Here is a 15247-nt window from a genome sequence, read left to right on the forward strand (position 1 = left end):
AATAATTGTTGTATTTAATAATTGAATTTGTGTTAAGTTTTTTTAATTATGTTATTTGTTAATTAGTGTTTAACAGTTAGTTGATTTATTTACTAATTATGTAAATATGATAGGTTTTTTTACACCTAAACCAAAATTATTAGATGAATTTATATTTTATTTTTATTTTTGAAATATTGATTATAATCCTCTTAAATCTTAATTAATCAAATTATTTAATATTTATAATTTTTTTAAATTTGAATTCAGCACCCTCTAAATTTCATCTCTAGTTCCGCCACTATATATATGAATTTGTAATCTTTGTATAGAATAAAGATTACAATACTTTATGATTATTTATTTCCTTTTAAGGATTTTTGAGTTTTCAAAAAAATGATATATATATATATATATATATAGGGGTGTTTGTTTGTATGCAATACTATATATACCATTGGTGTTTGGGTTTTTGGGCTTTTCTAAGAGTATTTTTAAGTGACATAGTATATATATAGTATACATATCTAATAGATATTTTTAAGATATGCTATATATACACTTTATTTTATAGTTGTTAAAGTTTTCTGTTTTTTATGTAAAAGATATAGTATATGCATATAATATATTTTATGTAAAAGATACAGTATATGCATATAATATATATAGAGAAAGTGTTGTTTGTGGACGTTCACAGACGTCCACAGGAAAACACAATAGCATTAACTTAGCTACAGTGAGAGCTAATTTTGGTATAATTGGGTTGATTAATTGAGTTTTGGTTTATAGCATGTTTGCTGTATTTATAGTAGAAATAGGGTTAGACGGTTCAGATTTGTTTAGTTACTGTGCACAAATCAAATCAATGGTTCAGATCAAATTACTGTACATCCCACTTTTTACTGTGCTACTGTTTATCGAATTGTGATCAACCGTTGGATGGAAATCCAATGGATGATAGCACCATTTGTAGATTTCGATTCTACAAACGTGCATAGATGATCGAACCTTATATATATATATATATAATATTTGTTTTTGTTTAGTTTTTTTTTGCAGTGATTTTATTTTTTAAAATTTTTAATACAATTTGCATCCTAATGAAACCCTAAGCATGGTCAATCTATACTAGTAAATATATAAGGGTTTTTGGGGACTTAGTGGCGAAAACAATTATTTGGAATATCTACCTTGCTAGGAATGATTATATTTTCAATGTTAATGTTATGCATGCACATTGTCTCATTGTAAAAATTGATCGTATGCTTGTATCTTGGTGCTCTTCTATTGCAGAGGGAACTAGAGCGAAAATGGATGAAGATCTCAACACTGTTAGTAGAAGCTTGGAGTTTCTTGGCTCTCGTGTGAAGGATTTCGGTGTGACTCGGCCTTCAGAGGAGATGCATGACCCAGGCACCGGCTAGATTCTGTGTTGGTTGTTCTTTGGGGACTGTTCTCCTTTTGATGTTGTAGCTTACCACAGCTAGTGGTTGGTGACTTTTGTATTTCTCTTTCCGTAAAAGTGGTTTATTTACCTTTTCAAAAAAAAAAAGAAAAAAAGAAAAAAAGAAAAAGAAAAAGAGTTTCCAAATTTATAACAGAGATTATATAGATGTATATACAAACGCGTGTATTGTTAAGAAAGACAAAGTCCTTCAACGATGTTCAAGATCTCGTGGGGCCACCTGTCACTCAAAGAAGACATTAAACTTAACCGAAGTTTAAGATCTCCTCTTGGCCCTCTGAATTCATTTGGCCAAATTTATTTGTTATGCTTTTATGCTCATGCTATTTTAGATTCAAACTCACCTCTTTATTGCTTTTGGTTTCTTTTCTTGTCGTTGTGATATCCTCTTATAATATTCCAATCTTTTTTTGTTACTTTTTTGCTTTTTTTCAATCGAGAAAAACAAGTTCTCTGTGCAACAAAATGGGAACAGCAGAGACGTTCAGTAATTAAAGGGTAAGAATAAGAGTTTGATGCTGGAATGTATTTATTTATTTATATTTATTAGATCACCTCCCAATTCCCATTCTTCCAAAATTCAGTGCATGCCTCTTCTGTTGATTCCCATATGTTCATCTGTTCATCTGTTTTTTTCTTTTTAATCAAATCGAGTCGTATAATTTTTATTGGGTGTGCAGCTTTTTAAGGAGAAACATTGCCTGTAGAATGTTGCGGCTAATTAAGATGTGCAAGCTTTCCTCCATAAGGAATCTGACTGACCTTGTTATTCTTTTAATGGCATTGCTACTTAGGGACAGTCACATTAATAATGGGCATCCATGGTGGTTTTGAACCCCCAAGCCCGGCCCTAGTTTATTAAGGTCAAGGGCGACGAACAAAAACAATTGTTCCCTGCCTTGTCTCATAACCCAACGACGGTCACTCTTCTTCTCTGGAGCTGCCAGACCCTTTCCATTATGGAGCAATGGTGGCAGAGAACAGAAGCCCAGGCTAGGTAGCACATTGGGCACAGGTTTTGAAGGCCATCCAGAAGATGAAGATGCGTGTATACCAAGAAGAAGAAGAAGCATACAACAACAACAACAAAAACAACAACCAGAGTCCACCAGCAGAGGCGACTGGTGGAGGCTGAGGAAGCAGGGAGTGAAACCCCCTGAGTCAAAGCATTGGGCAATGGTGAATCATAATCACGATGATGAGCTGATGGCGGCAGCAAGTGTGGAACGGAATGCCAACAGATTAGATATGCCGCTATCACTGCTGATCATCAAACGGAAGAAGATTTGGGAGCGTGAGCTCATGGAGGCTGGAGAGTTGGCTTGTTGCTCCGCCAAGAAGGCCTTCTCCTCCATGGTCTTCATGGTTCGTGAGCTCCAGAGCCATGCTCTCCACATGAGGTCGGATGATGATCAACCTCCACTGCCTGGAATCCTGGATCGTGTTCGGAGCGACCTGCATGCCTCCTTCGTCTGGCTTTTCCAACGTGTCTTTTGTTGCAATCCCACGCTCATGCTCTACCTCATGATCCTCCTCGCCAACTTCACTGTCTACTCCATGGGCCGCAACCCCACCACTGCGATTCCTCCTTCTCAATCTCTTCTTGTATCCATCTCAGACATCATCAACACGGATGATCATTATCCTTCAGCGGCACAACTGCAAGATGAGACCATAGAATGGAACAAGTTTGTGGAAGATGCCCTGAGGATGAGAGCGAGCACCACAGACGAGGCTCTAATGGACCCTGACGTTTTGAGACAATTCGTGGCTCCTGTCTCAGTGCAAATTCCACCAGAGGAGGATAGTTGTCAGCATTACATCAACACTGAATTAATGTACGAAAGAGCTTTGTCAGAGGACCCAGACAACGCCCTACTCCTCTCTAACTTTGCTCAATTCCTTTATCTCGTCCACCACAACTATGACAGGTACTATTAACATCTCGCGCGTCCCCCTTTCTCTTCTCTCCCTTGTTTAGTTTTGCTGCCATGGATACTGTGTCTATAAATATATTTAAAAAAAAATTCAAGTGACAAAATGGTCTCAATTACTGCACTATGGCTGAATTATGTTTTGCCAAGAATAGTAAATTTAGACCATTTGGTCACTGGATTTATTAGTTAGCTCAAAAGTACTGCAAACTTGAGCTCAAAGTACGAGTTACTACCTGTCTAGTGAAAGTAAATCTGTTTGTTATGTTTTACTGTTTTTTTTTCATGCTCAAAGTACTGCAAACTTGAGCTGTGATTGATTCAATAAATCATGAGTTGCTCGTTATTAACACATTCTTGGGCGCAACAGAGCTGAGTACTATTTCGAGAGAGCAGTGGAGATTCAACCAACCGACGCTGAGGCTTTGAATAGGTATGCTTGTTTCTTGTGGTTGGTTCGGAAGGATCTAGGTGCTGCTGAAGAGACTTTCCTGGAAGCTATGGCAGCTGATCCTGGCAATTTGGTGTATGCCGCCAATTATTCTCATTTCATCTGGAAGACTGGGGGCAAGGAAACCTGCTTTCCCATCCTCGACAACCCAGATGCTTATTAATTACCTTATAGATTCACCACACGGCCAAGCAAAACTAATCATTTTTAAACAAAAGTAAATTATAATCCTCATGATATTGCCAAAGGGACTCACTAACCAGTTAAATCATTGTGACTTTGGTTCTTATATAATCTGTGTTTGTGTTGCTACCATAGCATCCCTGATTTGTACATGTTAGAGTAATAGTATTACTTGTATTTATACTGTACACTTATACGTATATACTATTAAGTATACATGCTCCTGTATACATCATTCTTGTATTTGTATGGGTTAGTTTCAGTCTAATGAACATACAATTCATTCTTTCTCTCATATTTTGTCTATCATGGTATCAGATGTCGGCCGATCCTCGCCGCGTCTTTGTTAGCTCTCCGATGAGCCTTGTTTTGCCGGACCTTTGTTCTATCATGTCTTTGTTAACTCCTCGTCCAACTTTGTCTCATCGCAACATCGTTTCTGTCCAGTCTCATTAGCTCTCAAACAAGCCTTGTCTTGCCGGAACCCTGTCCATTTCCTCTCCGACGAGTTTTGTCCGCTCTTACAGCCTCATCCCCGAAACTTCTATGTACCGTCGTCTTCCCAAGCGATCCAGTCTTGCAAACTTTATTTGCCTCAGTCCGTCAACGTGCCTTCTCGTCCGATCGCGTTGTGCTTCAAATTCAAGCATCAGTCCGCCGACGTCCATTTCTTGTTTATCTCTCAGCCAACGCAGACCATCCACGCGCTAGTCCCGCTCCCGCTGTTCGACGATCTCTCTGCTGCCTCATCCCGCACCCTCCGACGAGCCCCAGACCGACTGCAACATTTGGTGACTTCTTGATTTCCCAACCAAGCCAATAGCCATCACTTTCAGCCCATTTGTCGTTTTCCTCATTGCTTCTTCCTGATCCCCCACCAAGCAGACAGCTTTCCCACTCTTCAAAATTCCAAATCCCAACATTTGTTTCTTCTCTCTTATCTGTATCCCATCACTTATTCTCATTATTATTAAATTAATATAATATATAATATATAATACAAAACAAAAAAATCCTGCGCTTTCTGATTCTCTTCTTATCTTTAACATTATCTATTATTATATACCTATATTATCAAAATGGCATCAACTTCCTCTGCTCCACATTTTTTAGCTCCAGTCGATATCAAACTAAACGGTTCTAATTACCGAGAATGGTTTACCACTGTTCGTATCGTTTTACTTGGTATGGATCTTCTTGGCCATGTTGATGGTACCTCTTCCCAACCCTCCACTCCTGATACATCATGGACTCTTTAGCGATCGTCGTACCATGACCATTATGTTGTCGATCTTGTGAGATCGATGTCCAGTATGGAAATTGGACATCTTCCCTGCTACTCATGCCATGTGGAAACACTTAGCTCATATGTTTGAGCATTCCGGCTACTGCTTTCGTCGGTATGCCATTTTCACGGGATCTTACTCACATTCGGCGTGGCGTTCCGTTAGAGAATATGTCACTGACTTACGGTCCTTATGGCGTCAGATTGATTCATTGGAGACGTCCACATGCCTCACATGCACATGTTGCAAAACTTCGCTTTTCGGTCTCGCCAAATCCCGAGCGCATCTTTGAATTTCGATGCGTCTTCGTCCACGATTTTGAAGTGCTTTGACCATGACTGCTTTCAATCGAGACCCTCTTCCATCCTTTAGCGATGTCATTCGCGGTGTTATTCTTTGAAGAAACTCGTCTCAGCACATTATCTCCACGGCTTATTCCTCCAGACACAGTTCTTGCTGTGACCTCTCCACGTTCCACTCGAGCACACTCCGGGTTCCTTCGGGTCGCGACTCACCCTTCGTCGAACTCTTCTCGGTCTTCAGTTATCTGTCATTATTGCAAGCGTCCTAGTCATATGAAGAATCAATGTTTGAAGCTTCAGCAACGACAACAACAACAGTCATCACAACCTCGTCTTGTGCCTCGGTCTCCTGCTTCCTCCCCTCTTGCTGCTTCTGTCTCAGTCTCGGATTCTCCTGCTCCTGTTGATCTTCTTTCTCAGGTTGCTCAGCTCACTGAACAGGTTCATGCCATGCAGCGCGCTCTGCCCTCCAGTGTTTCCTCTGCTATGTCTGTTGCCTCTGGTATGTCTTCCTCTTCCTGGATTTTAGATTCTGGTGCCACTCATCATATGACTGCTGATACCTCTACCCTAGTCTCAATTACTAAACCTCCTACCTTTTCCAGTGTTACTGCTGCTGCGGTAGAGTCTTCATCACATCACCGCGGTGTGGTGCGTCTTCGATCCACTTCATTTAACATTCCCTAGCGTTCATTTATGTCACTGGCCTAGCTCTTAACCTTCTTTACATTGAGTCGACTCAGCGATCGCTGGTCTCACGAGTTACCTTTTTCTTCCTCTACTTGTACCGTGCAGGACCATCTTACAGGCCAGAGGATTGGGATCGGGCGTAGAGTTGGTGGCCTCTATCACTTAGATTCTCTTCATCTTCCCACTCCTCCATCTTCTGATATTGTCGCCTCTGTATGTTCTCTTGATCGTTGGCATAGTCGCCTTGGTCATTTGTCTAGTTCTACTTTGAAACTCTGGCCGATTCGAGGGTAATCTTGGTTCTGTTTCTTTTTCTTCCCTCACATCCATATGCGGGTTGTAAACTTGCTAAACCTCTTGCTCTTCCTTTCTCTTTTACGAGAATCTATCTACGAATCTACCTTTGATTTGGTTCATTCGATGTTTGGGGTCTGCACCATTCTCCTCTCTTGGTGGTTTCTTCTATTACATATCTTTTTATTGATGATTTCTCGCGTTATACTTGGCTTTATTTGTCGTTCCCGATCTGAGGTTTTTGCCATTTACTCTCAATTTACGCAAATGGTATATACTCAGTTTGGTAAACGCATTAAGATTTTTCGCTCCGATGGGGCACGCGGTATCTCTACATCCTTTCGTACATTACTTTCCACTCATGGCACTCTTCCGCAGCAATCCTGTCCTTATACACCTGCTCAAAATGGTGTCATTTGGCGCAAACATCGTCATATCTTAGACACCTGCGCGTGTACTTCTTTTTGCCTCTTACATCCCCTCAATCTTTTACGAGTGAAGCCACTCTTACATCCAGTCTATCTAATCAATCGACTCCACTTCCGCTCTATCCGGTATCACACCTTATGAGCGTTTGTACTCCATTCCTCCTTCCTATGGTCATCTTCGTACGTTCGGTTGCACTTGTTTTGTTCTTTTACCCGCTGTCGAGAGACACAAACTTTCTCCCCGTTCTACCATGTGCATTTTTCTTGGATATAGCTCTGAACATAAGGGCTATCGTTGTTATGATCCCCCATTCTCACCGTCTTCGTATTTCCCGTAATGTCACTTTTCTTGAAGATACTCCTTACTTCTCTTCATCCTTTTCAAATCTTTCCTTTCTTCAGTCTTCTCCCTCACTGTATCTCTCTTCTCCCCTCCATAGTTTTCCCAGGTTCTACCACTCTTGCCAGTCATGCCTTTTTCAGGGACGTCTCCATAGATACTTCCTATGTTCCTCTTTCTTCTTCTTCTGGGTGCATTGATCATTCTCGTGATTTGTCTCCTCTCTCCGCCGACCCATCCTCTCCACGAAGATGCTCCGGTTGTCGCTCGTCGTTATCCGGACCGTCCTCGCCGCCCTCCACCCTTTCGATGCGCCCTTTCTCTCTCATCTACCTACTCCCACGATTTCCAAGCCTTTCTTGCTACTATTCACTCGCATTCAGGAGCCACGGTCTTATCGTGGAGCGGTAAAACATCCCAAGTAGCAGCAGGCATGTCGGAGGAACTTGATGCTCTTGAGCGCATGCATACATGGGATCTTGTTCCTCTTCCATCTGGTGTTACTCCTATCAGTTGTCGATGGGTCTATCGGGTCAAGACCAGGGCCGATGGTAGTATTGAGTGCCATAAAGCACGTCTTGTTGCTCGTGGTTTTACTCGGGGAGTATGGCATTGATTATGAGGAGACATTTTCTCCACGTAGCCAAGTTGACTCTTGTTACGTCTTCTTTTTCGCTATTTACTGCTTTGCTGCGTCAGCGGCCACTTCATCGATTAGATGTGACCAATGCCTTCTTACTTGGAGATCTTTCTGAGGATGTTTATATGACTCCTCCTGCTTGGTTTTCTCTCATCCTTCTCGGCATGTCATCATCTTGGCAGAGCTATCTATGGGTTCAAGCGGGCTCCTCGTGCACGGTTTGGCGATTCACTAATGTGGTTCTCACTCTTGGTTTCCGAGAGAGCTCTCATGATTATGCCCTCTTCACTCGGCGAGACTACTACGTGGCATCACTATTCTTCTTCTTTATGTTGGCGATATGGTTATCACTTTGGTGATGATGTTGATCTTGTTCTTTCGTTGAAACAACGATTTACCTGCGAGTTTCGGATGAAAGATCTTGGCCCTCTTCGTTATTTTTTTAGGTCTTGAGGTTGCTTATTCTCGTCGAGGGTTACTTGGTGTCTCAGCGAGTACATATCCGATATTATTCGACAGTGATATCAGCAGTTTCCTGCTGCCTCTACTCCTATTGAGTGCATCACCGACTTTCTTCTTGAGACGGTGAGCTTAGCACTGATCCTACTCGCTATCGTGCACTTGTTGGTGCTCTTGTCTATCTCACCATTACTCGGCTGATATTGCATATCTTTGTTCGTGTTCTTGAGTCGGTTTATCGAGTGCTCCTCGCTCCACTCATTCTGCTGCCCTCTTCACGAGGTTCTTCGTTATCTTAGGTAGTACTATATCTCGCTCCTTACTTTTCTACGCCACATCTTCTCTTGAGTTGCTGCGCCTATTGGCGATCTTGATTGGGCGGTGATGCCTCGATCGGCGTTCTACTCTGGTTTCTGCATTTTTCTTGGAATTCCCTTATCTCTTGGAAAAGCAAGAAACAATCTCTGATTGCTCTTTCTCTTGAAATTTGAGTATGGTGCTATGTCCTCTCTGCCCGAGGAGGTTCTTTGGTTGCGTGCAGTTTTTGATGGACTTTGGTGTTTCTATTTACGCTCCCTACTCCTACTCTGTCTGTGATAACGAGTGCTATTAAAATCGCTGCCAACCACATGATTTCATGAGCGTACTAAAGCATCTTGAGGTCGCTCTTCACTTTGTTACGTCATCATTATCTTCTTTGGCGGTCTTCTTCTTCCTTATGTTGCCTCTACACGGCGACTTAGCGATCTTTTTACTAAAAGCACATCTTGTCTCTCGGTTTTGAGTTTCTAGTTGACAAACTCTCGGTTTATGACCCACCGTGAGTTTGAGGGGGTATGATTAGAGTAATAGTATTACTTGTATTTATCATTTGTACACTTATACATATATACTATTAAGTATACATGCTCCACTGTATACATCATTCTTGTATTTATATGGGTTAGTTTCGAGTCTAATGAACATACAATTCATTCTTTTCTCTCATATTTTTGTCTATCGAGTACATTTTAACGAGTTCACGAATGAAATCGAGCAATTGCCTTCGTATAAGCTGTCGACCATAGTATTGGGATCGCCCCTCCCCTCTCTCGAAATCCAGTTGCAGTACCTTCAACTCCCTTGTGCGATCCAGTTCCAATCGTTCTTAAGTGATCCGTATTGCGTACTTTCAAGTTTAAAAAAATGACGTGCAATAAGATGAAACAAGAATTGGTTTGATGAAATTAATATTTTAGAATTTTCATATAAAATAGAAAAAAATCTTCAACTTGCTAGCCTTCTATATCTTCCATGGTGGAATTTAGCAGGAACCTTGCTTAGCAAATTATTCCGAAGGAGGCTGCTCACTCAAAATCAAAATCTTTAACTTACAAAGCTTTGGACAACAAGATCCTTCCTTTGGACAATTTGGCTAAAAAGGGCTGCAATAGAATTTTTCACAACTTGTGTGCTCTTCGATGCGACATTGGAGATATGCCCTTTTGTAACTAAGCTTTAGTTGCACTATAATGCCACCTTTCGATGTCTCTAACATGCCCTCTAATTGGAATGATGCATGGCCCTACTAGCCCATCAACAAAAGTCGTCTGAATCTTATGGCTTGGAAAAACCTCTTAATTTATACTGATTTGGTGGAATGTTTGGCTTGAACAAAATAACCTCATTTTCTTATACATAACATCTTCATTCTTATTGCCTATATGCAAAATTGACCATATGATTATTGCTTGGATAAATACAGTATTAGATTCTTAAAAGGCCACACTTGAAGAGTTAAGAGAGCCTCTAGTTTGTCAAACCTTTGACCTCTGTGCTAGGGATGGATCACACATTTCGTAGGAATGAATCTCTAGACATTTGATAGATATTAGCCTTTTGCCTCTTGCTTTATCCATTTTGTTTATTGTGTCCCTTTTGTTTTCCATCCACCCCTGATGAACTTACTTTGCGTTTTTGATTCGTTTTGTTGCTGTTTTGTTTTGCTCAGTTTTGTTTGTTCGTCTAATTTGCTTTCACTAGTTTTCTCTTAATTTGTTTGTTTTGTTGTCTTTATCATTTATTGTATTTTTTCATTCCTCCTCAGATTCCTTTTTTTATACATGCATAGCCCAGTATTCATTTTTATCATCGTTCGTTTATTATTTTTTCAAAGTTCTTTCTAACGCTTTCTATTGATTCTATTGCTTGAAATTTAATAGGAGAGAAATGTGAATATATAAATTAGGGGTAATTTTGGAAAGATAACTAATTTTTTTATTAAATTATGTGAAATAATAGCATTCTTGGTATGTGAGATTCGGTTATTCGCAGACGGATAAAAATGAGCGGAAGGAATATATTAGTGGTTCATCCACATTTATAACAAAAACAAAACAAAAAAATGAATTTGAGGTGGAGTTTTTTGTTTCAATTTTCATATTAATTATATCATTAGGAAACTTTATATTTTTCATAAAATAAATTTCATAAAATTAATATTCTCTCATTTTTGGGAGGAGGCTCTCTCTATTTCTAGAGGTAACATTTCTTTTTGTACCTTATAGTTTCTACTGAAATAGAGGCAACATTTCATTTCATAAATGTATCGTTATTGGTTGGAATGGTTCTATTCTGTTAGGATGTTTGATTCACGCTGGGGAGTTTTATCTTGACGGTGGATTTTTGCTACCTTAAAGATAATTTTTGGTGGCTGTGTACATCGGTTTATGGACCAAATTCTCGGTCACGTAAGGTGTCTTTCTGGGAGGAGATCAAAAGGTGCGAGGATAGGTTCAATGTTTCTTGGGTAATATCTATATTTTTGTACTTTTTTCTATACATTTTGTATCCACTCTTTTTTTATAATAAATTTTGAATTTATTCACTTTATTTTATATGTATATTGTAAAATACTAAATATTTTAGAGATTTCTGTTACGGAATGTATAGTACCAATCAAACCTAGTTTTTTACCCCCTACCGCATTACTTTCTATCCTATAGCAACAAACTATGGTTTAGACCTTAATTTAATAATGTACATGGAATTTATTTTTGATGTGCATGTGTTTTTCTCTTTCTAAATGAAAGTCTCCCCAAAATGCCTTTTGAGGAATTCTAGAAAATAAATATAAGCCATATACTTAAGAATACCATTCTTGGTTCAGGGAAGACCTTTGCTACTAGTTGTTTTGTATGTTGCCGTTCTAGATTTCCTATTCTTTTTTGTTGTTCTTGCTTAGATTTTTTTTTTTTCTTTTCTTTCTTCTACTCACTTCTAGTGAGAGATTGCTATTCATTCTTTATTTTTTTCTGTATTTCTTTTATCTGATTTTATATTTTTTATGTTTTTAATAAAGTAATGGTTTATCACTTTTATTATTAATTATTTTATACTAAAGAAAAATCATATTATATTTATCAATAAATAATGATCAAACAAAAATAATCAGGCAGTTTATAGTTTTATAGGGCATTGCCTATTCTATTCTATAGTCGTGAAACCACCACCTTGTGTACGCGTACAAATGCTAAATGCAGAAAAGAGTCAGTGTGTGGGACCATCGTTCATTTTGCTCGCTGATGCAGATGTGTTGACCGTGAAGGCAGTGGCAGCACCACCAGCACCACCACCGCGTTCTCTCCGCCAGAACTCTCCGAGAAACGTCTTAGCCGCGTCCAAACTTGGAAAGTAGGGCGGCTCTAGAAACCTATGCGCTAGCGACTCACCGGTCGCCCTCTGGGCTTCCCATCACCGTCACGGTTAACTGACGATAGCAAAGAAGAAGCTCTTCATGGCCCCCTCGATCGCCTGGAAAGCCTGCAGCAAATGGACCCTTGAGACAGCGCCATCATCCCTGCTCTGCTTGTGAAACAGAATCATGGCCGCGTCCTGGACCCTGGGACCTCCCTTGGGATCCACCTCTACCCCCAAAATGAACGGCACCCTCCTTTTCAGGTCATTTGACAATCGCGTGAGCTCCAGCAGGGCCGCTGATCTGAAGCAGAGAGCCTCGGATGATCCCGGTGTCGCCTGAATAGCTAGTTGGTTTTTCAGATGGAGGAAATCATCAGGATCCATCAACAGATGCAGATCCTCAACTCGCGATAGCAGCTTCCATATTTGCTCAAGGGATCCAGCAATCACTCGCGGCTTTTCTCCCACTCCTTCCCATCTAATCTAACAACGATCCTCTTCAGAAGCTCCCGAGCAACGAACAACCATGATTCGAGGATCTGGTGGATGGTGAATAGCGTCTCATTCTCCAAGTTCCTGATTGATGGTGGTGATGAGGGTTTCTTGATGGAGTGAAGATCAGACGGCCCTTACAACGAGATCGTACTCGAGATTGGGCTTGCCGGCGAGATTTGGTTCACCCAGCCCAGCGTGAACGGGCAACGATGCATCTGACACTCGATGTTTAATAGTATCCTGGAAGCAATGCCCTCGGATTTCTCCCACGTTGCAAGCCTTGGTAGTAAGCTTTCCTCGCTGGTCCGGCTTACCACTGGGCTTGCTCGGGGACCTGCCGAACCTCCCTGGGGACTCCTATCTCTTGTCAGCACACCGGATGGCGACCTGGGTTCCACGATCGGCGCGCCACTACCACCTCCCTCCTCATCCTCGCATATGAGGGCGATGAGCTCCACTTCGTGCATGGCGGGGGACTCGAGCCTCCGCTTCCATTCACCGTGGTTGGAATAAGGCCTCGGGTCTGAAAGACCCATGGAGATGAACCGGAACGTGATTTCAAGGGCCTGCAAAGCTGGTTTTAAGATGGTCTCGTTTCTCCATTCCGGGAAAGCTTTTGGCGTTCCAGAGGCTGGCGAGCTCTGGGAGGCGGAGGTGAGAACTCATAAGCGGCAGTTGCGGATGCGTCTTCTACGGGTGATGAGGAAGGGACGGAGAGGTGGGACTTGTCCGACGGCAATCTGGCTGATCTAGCTGATATTTCCGGCGTTGCCATCTTCCTTGATTTCCGCGGTAAATCCACCATATATATGGATGGAAATTGAGGAGGAGAAGAAATAAATTAAGGATAACTGGAAAGTGTTGTTTAATTTGAGTTTGTTTGGAAGAGACGCATATATGTGTGTGTATATATATACACCCAATCTAGAGATATATGGACAAAGAGATGATGAGAAAGATAAAAGCGAAGCGATAGGGAAGTTAAGGGGAGGTTGAGATGAGATCTAAGAAGACGTGTGGAGAGTTCCCAACGAAAGACTAGAATTTACATAGTCCAGCGGTAACTAATTCCCAATTAAACGATTAGACAACCTTATCCAAATATCATTCTTCGACAACACGCCGTTTATTTTTATACTAAGCATTGTTATAATTTATTAAGCGTACAGGGATGGAACCGGGAGAATTTTTCTTTCTTTTTCCTTTGGGCGGCAGTCGTTTTGGAACTCTTTTTCTTTTAATTCGTTCCCACCAACGCCCAATCCGCGGTATGGAATAAGGATGGATGGGTTGGTTCTATACCACCAACCCAATTTAATTTTATTTACATCTGAATTCTGACCGGTTGGGGTTGAGACAACTATTTACCATTTCTACATGTCGTTGATATTTATTTGTGATGATCAGTGTCAAAATTGTTATTGTTTTGTTGGTGGTGGTGGTGGTGGGTGGAGAATACTCGGCCGGTCAATTAGAAATTTTGAACAAGTCTGTGTGCATGGTTAATCTGACCAATACTGGCAACAGCCAAAATGTATTTTCCTAGGAGCTTCCAGAAATTAGGCGGGCAGGTTTGGAAGAATTATCGTCCCACACGGTTTCCCATCGTCAAACACCGGAATCGGCGCCTATCATGTGGAGAAGAGTGGAATGAATTCTCATGCGGGACGACGGAGGGGGCCATGTTTGATTGTTGGCACTTGGCATGCATCAGTTCAAACACAAGCATGCATATTATTATTATTCATCAATTAATATTGGCTTATCTAACAGGGCGTGCCTTGTGACATGACATGCCTGCACCAAGTAATCAGAAACCCGAAAGCATGCAAAGTGCCAAGCGGCATCCAACATCATTCCACTTCCACTTCTGTTTTTGATTGGAATGAGGATGTTATGCGCGCGTGTGCTGTCAGGTCGTAGGTAAACGATTATCCTTAGCGCTAAGTCAGCCCTCCGCCTGCCACGTGATCAGCAGTTGACACGCGTCGGTGATTCTAGATCCATCCTTTCAGCTTGCTTGCACGTCTCGCAGGCACCGGTGGAGGAATAAGGTTGACTGGTGGATGGGTGGTCAGTTGGTCTCCAGATTAGGACGTGAGTCAATGGATGAAAAGCTATTGATCCCTGTTCTGGAACATTTCCAACCTAGCAGAACCATTAGATAAATCTACATCTCTCCGATTTATTTATTAATTCGTGAGGTTTGACGCTCTAGCAATCTTCCCTACCACTGACTGCAGTAGTACTAGTTCCAGCCAATAATGCTTCTTCTCGGATCCTTTTTGAATTGCATGCTCTTCGAAACAATTGCCCTTTTTCCTACTTTATAGGTGAACACCACACTCAGTGGGGACGGCGCTCTGTACATAAGGGGACCCGACCCCATCGGAGTCACGTGCCAACCAGTTCCACACCACCATGACACCCGCATTGATTGGCTGCAGTGCCATCATCGGCACGCGTCATACGTGGCTTGGTTATTTTTCCATTACATATATGTTAGAATGGTTACCCTACTTTACCTTTGAAGGCTGACCGTTTTACTTGTCAAAGATCCTGCTGGAATTCGATTGGACAACTCAAGAATTGCTGGGCTACCATTGGATGTTAACTTTATGTT

The 15247-nt window shown here is 41.2% G+C and overlaps 1 protein-coding gene and 1 pseudogene across 1 annotated transcript; one reads left to right on the plus strand and one right to left on the minus strand.

Annotated features, from left to right (window-relative positions):
- The first annotated feature begins 2325 nt into the window (after positions 1-2325).
- On the plus strand, positions 2326-4097 carry LOC120257455. The gene is made up of 2 exons (XM_039264923.1): positions 2326-3375; positions 3749-4097. The coding sequence occupies exons 1-2, from the start codon at positions 2621-2623 to the stop codon at positions 3990-3992; spliced, it is 999 nt and encodes a 332-aa protein (XP_039120857.1). The 5' UTR covers positions 2326-2620; the 3' UTR covers positions 3993-4097.
- A 7870-nt stretch (positions 4098-11967) lies between these two features.
- LOC120257456 lies at positions 11968-13506 on the minus strand (annotated as a pseudogene).
- Positions 13507-15247: the final 1741 nt, after the last annotated feature.

This window comes from Dioscorea cayenensis, unplaced genomic scaffold (assembly GCF_009730915.1).
Source record: "Dioscorea cayenensis subsp. rotundata cultivar TDr96_F1 unplaced genomic scaffold, TDr96_F1_v2_PseudoChromosome.rev07_lg8_w22 25.fasta BLBR01002131.1, whole genome shotgun sequence".
NCBI lineage: Eukaryota > Viridiplantae > Streptophyta > Magnoliopsida > Dioscoreales > Dioscoreaceae > Dioscorea > Dioscorea cayenensis.

What these genes read in the sequence shown, in the direction of transcription:
- LOC120257455 (XM_039264923.1), top strand. Translation starts at nt 2,621, where the DNA reads ATGGTGAATCATAATCACGATGATGAGCTGATGGCGGCAGCAAGTGTG. An exon ending in GTCCACCACAACTATGACAG is followed by an intron (nt 3,376 to 3,748) that starts GTACTATTAACA and finishes TGGGCGCAACAG; the next exon opens with AGCTGAGTACTATTTCGAGA.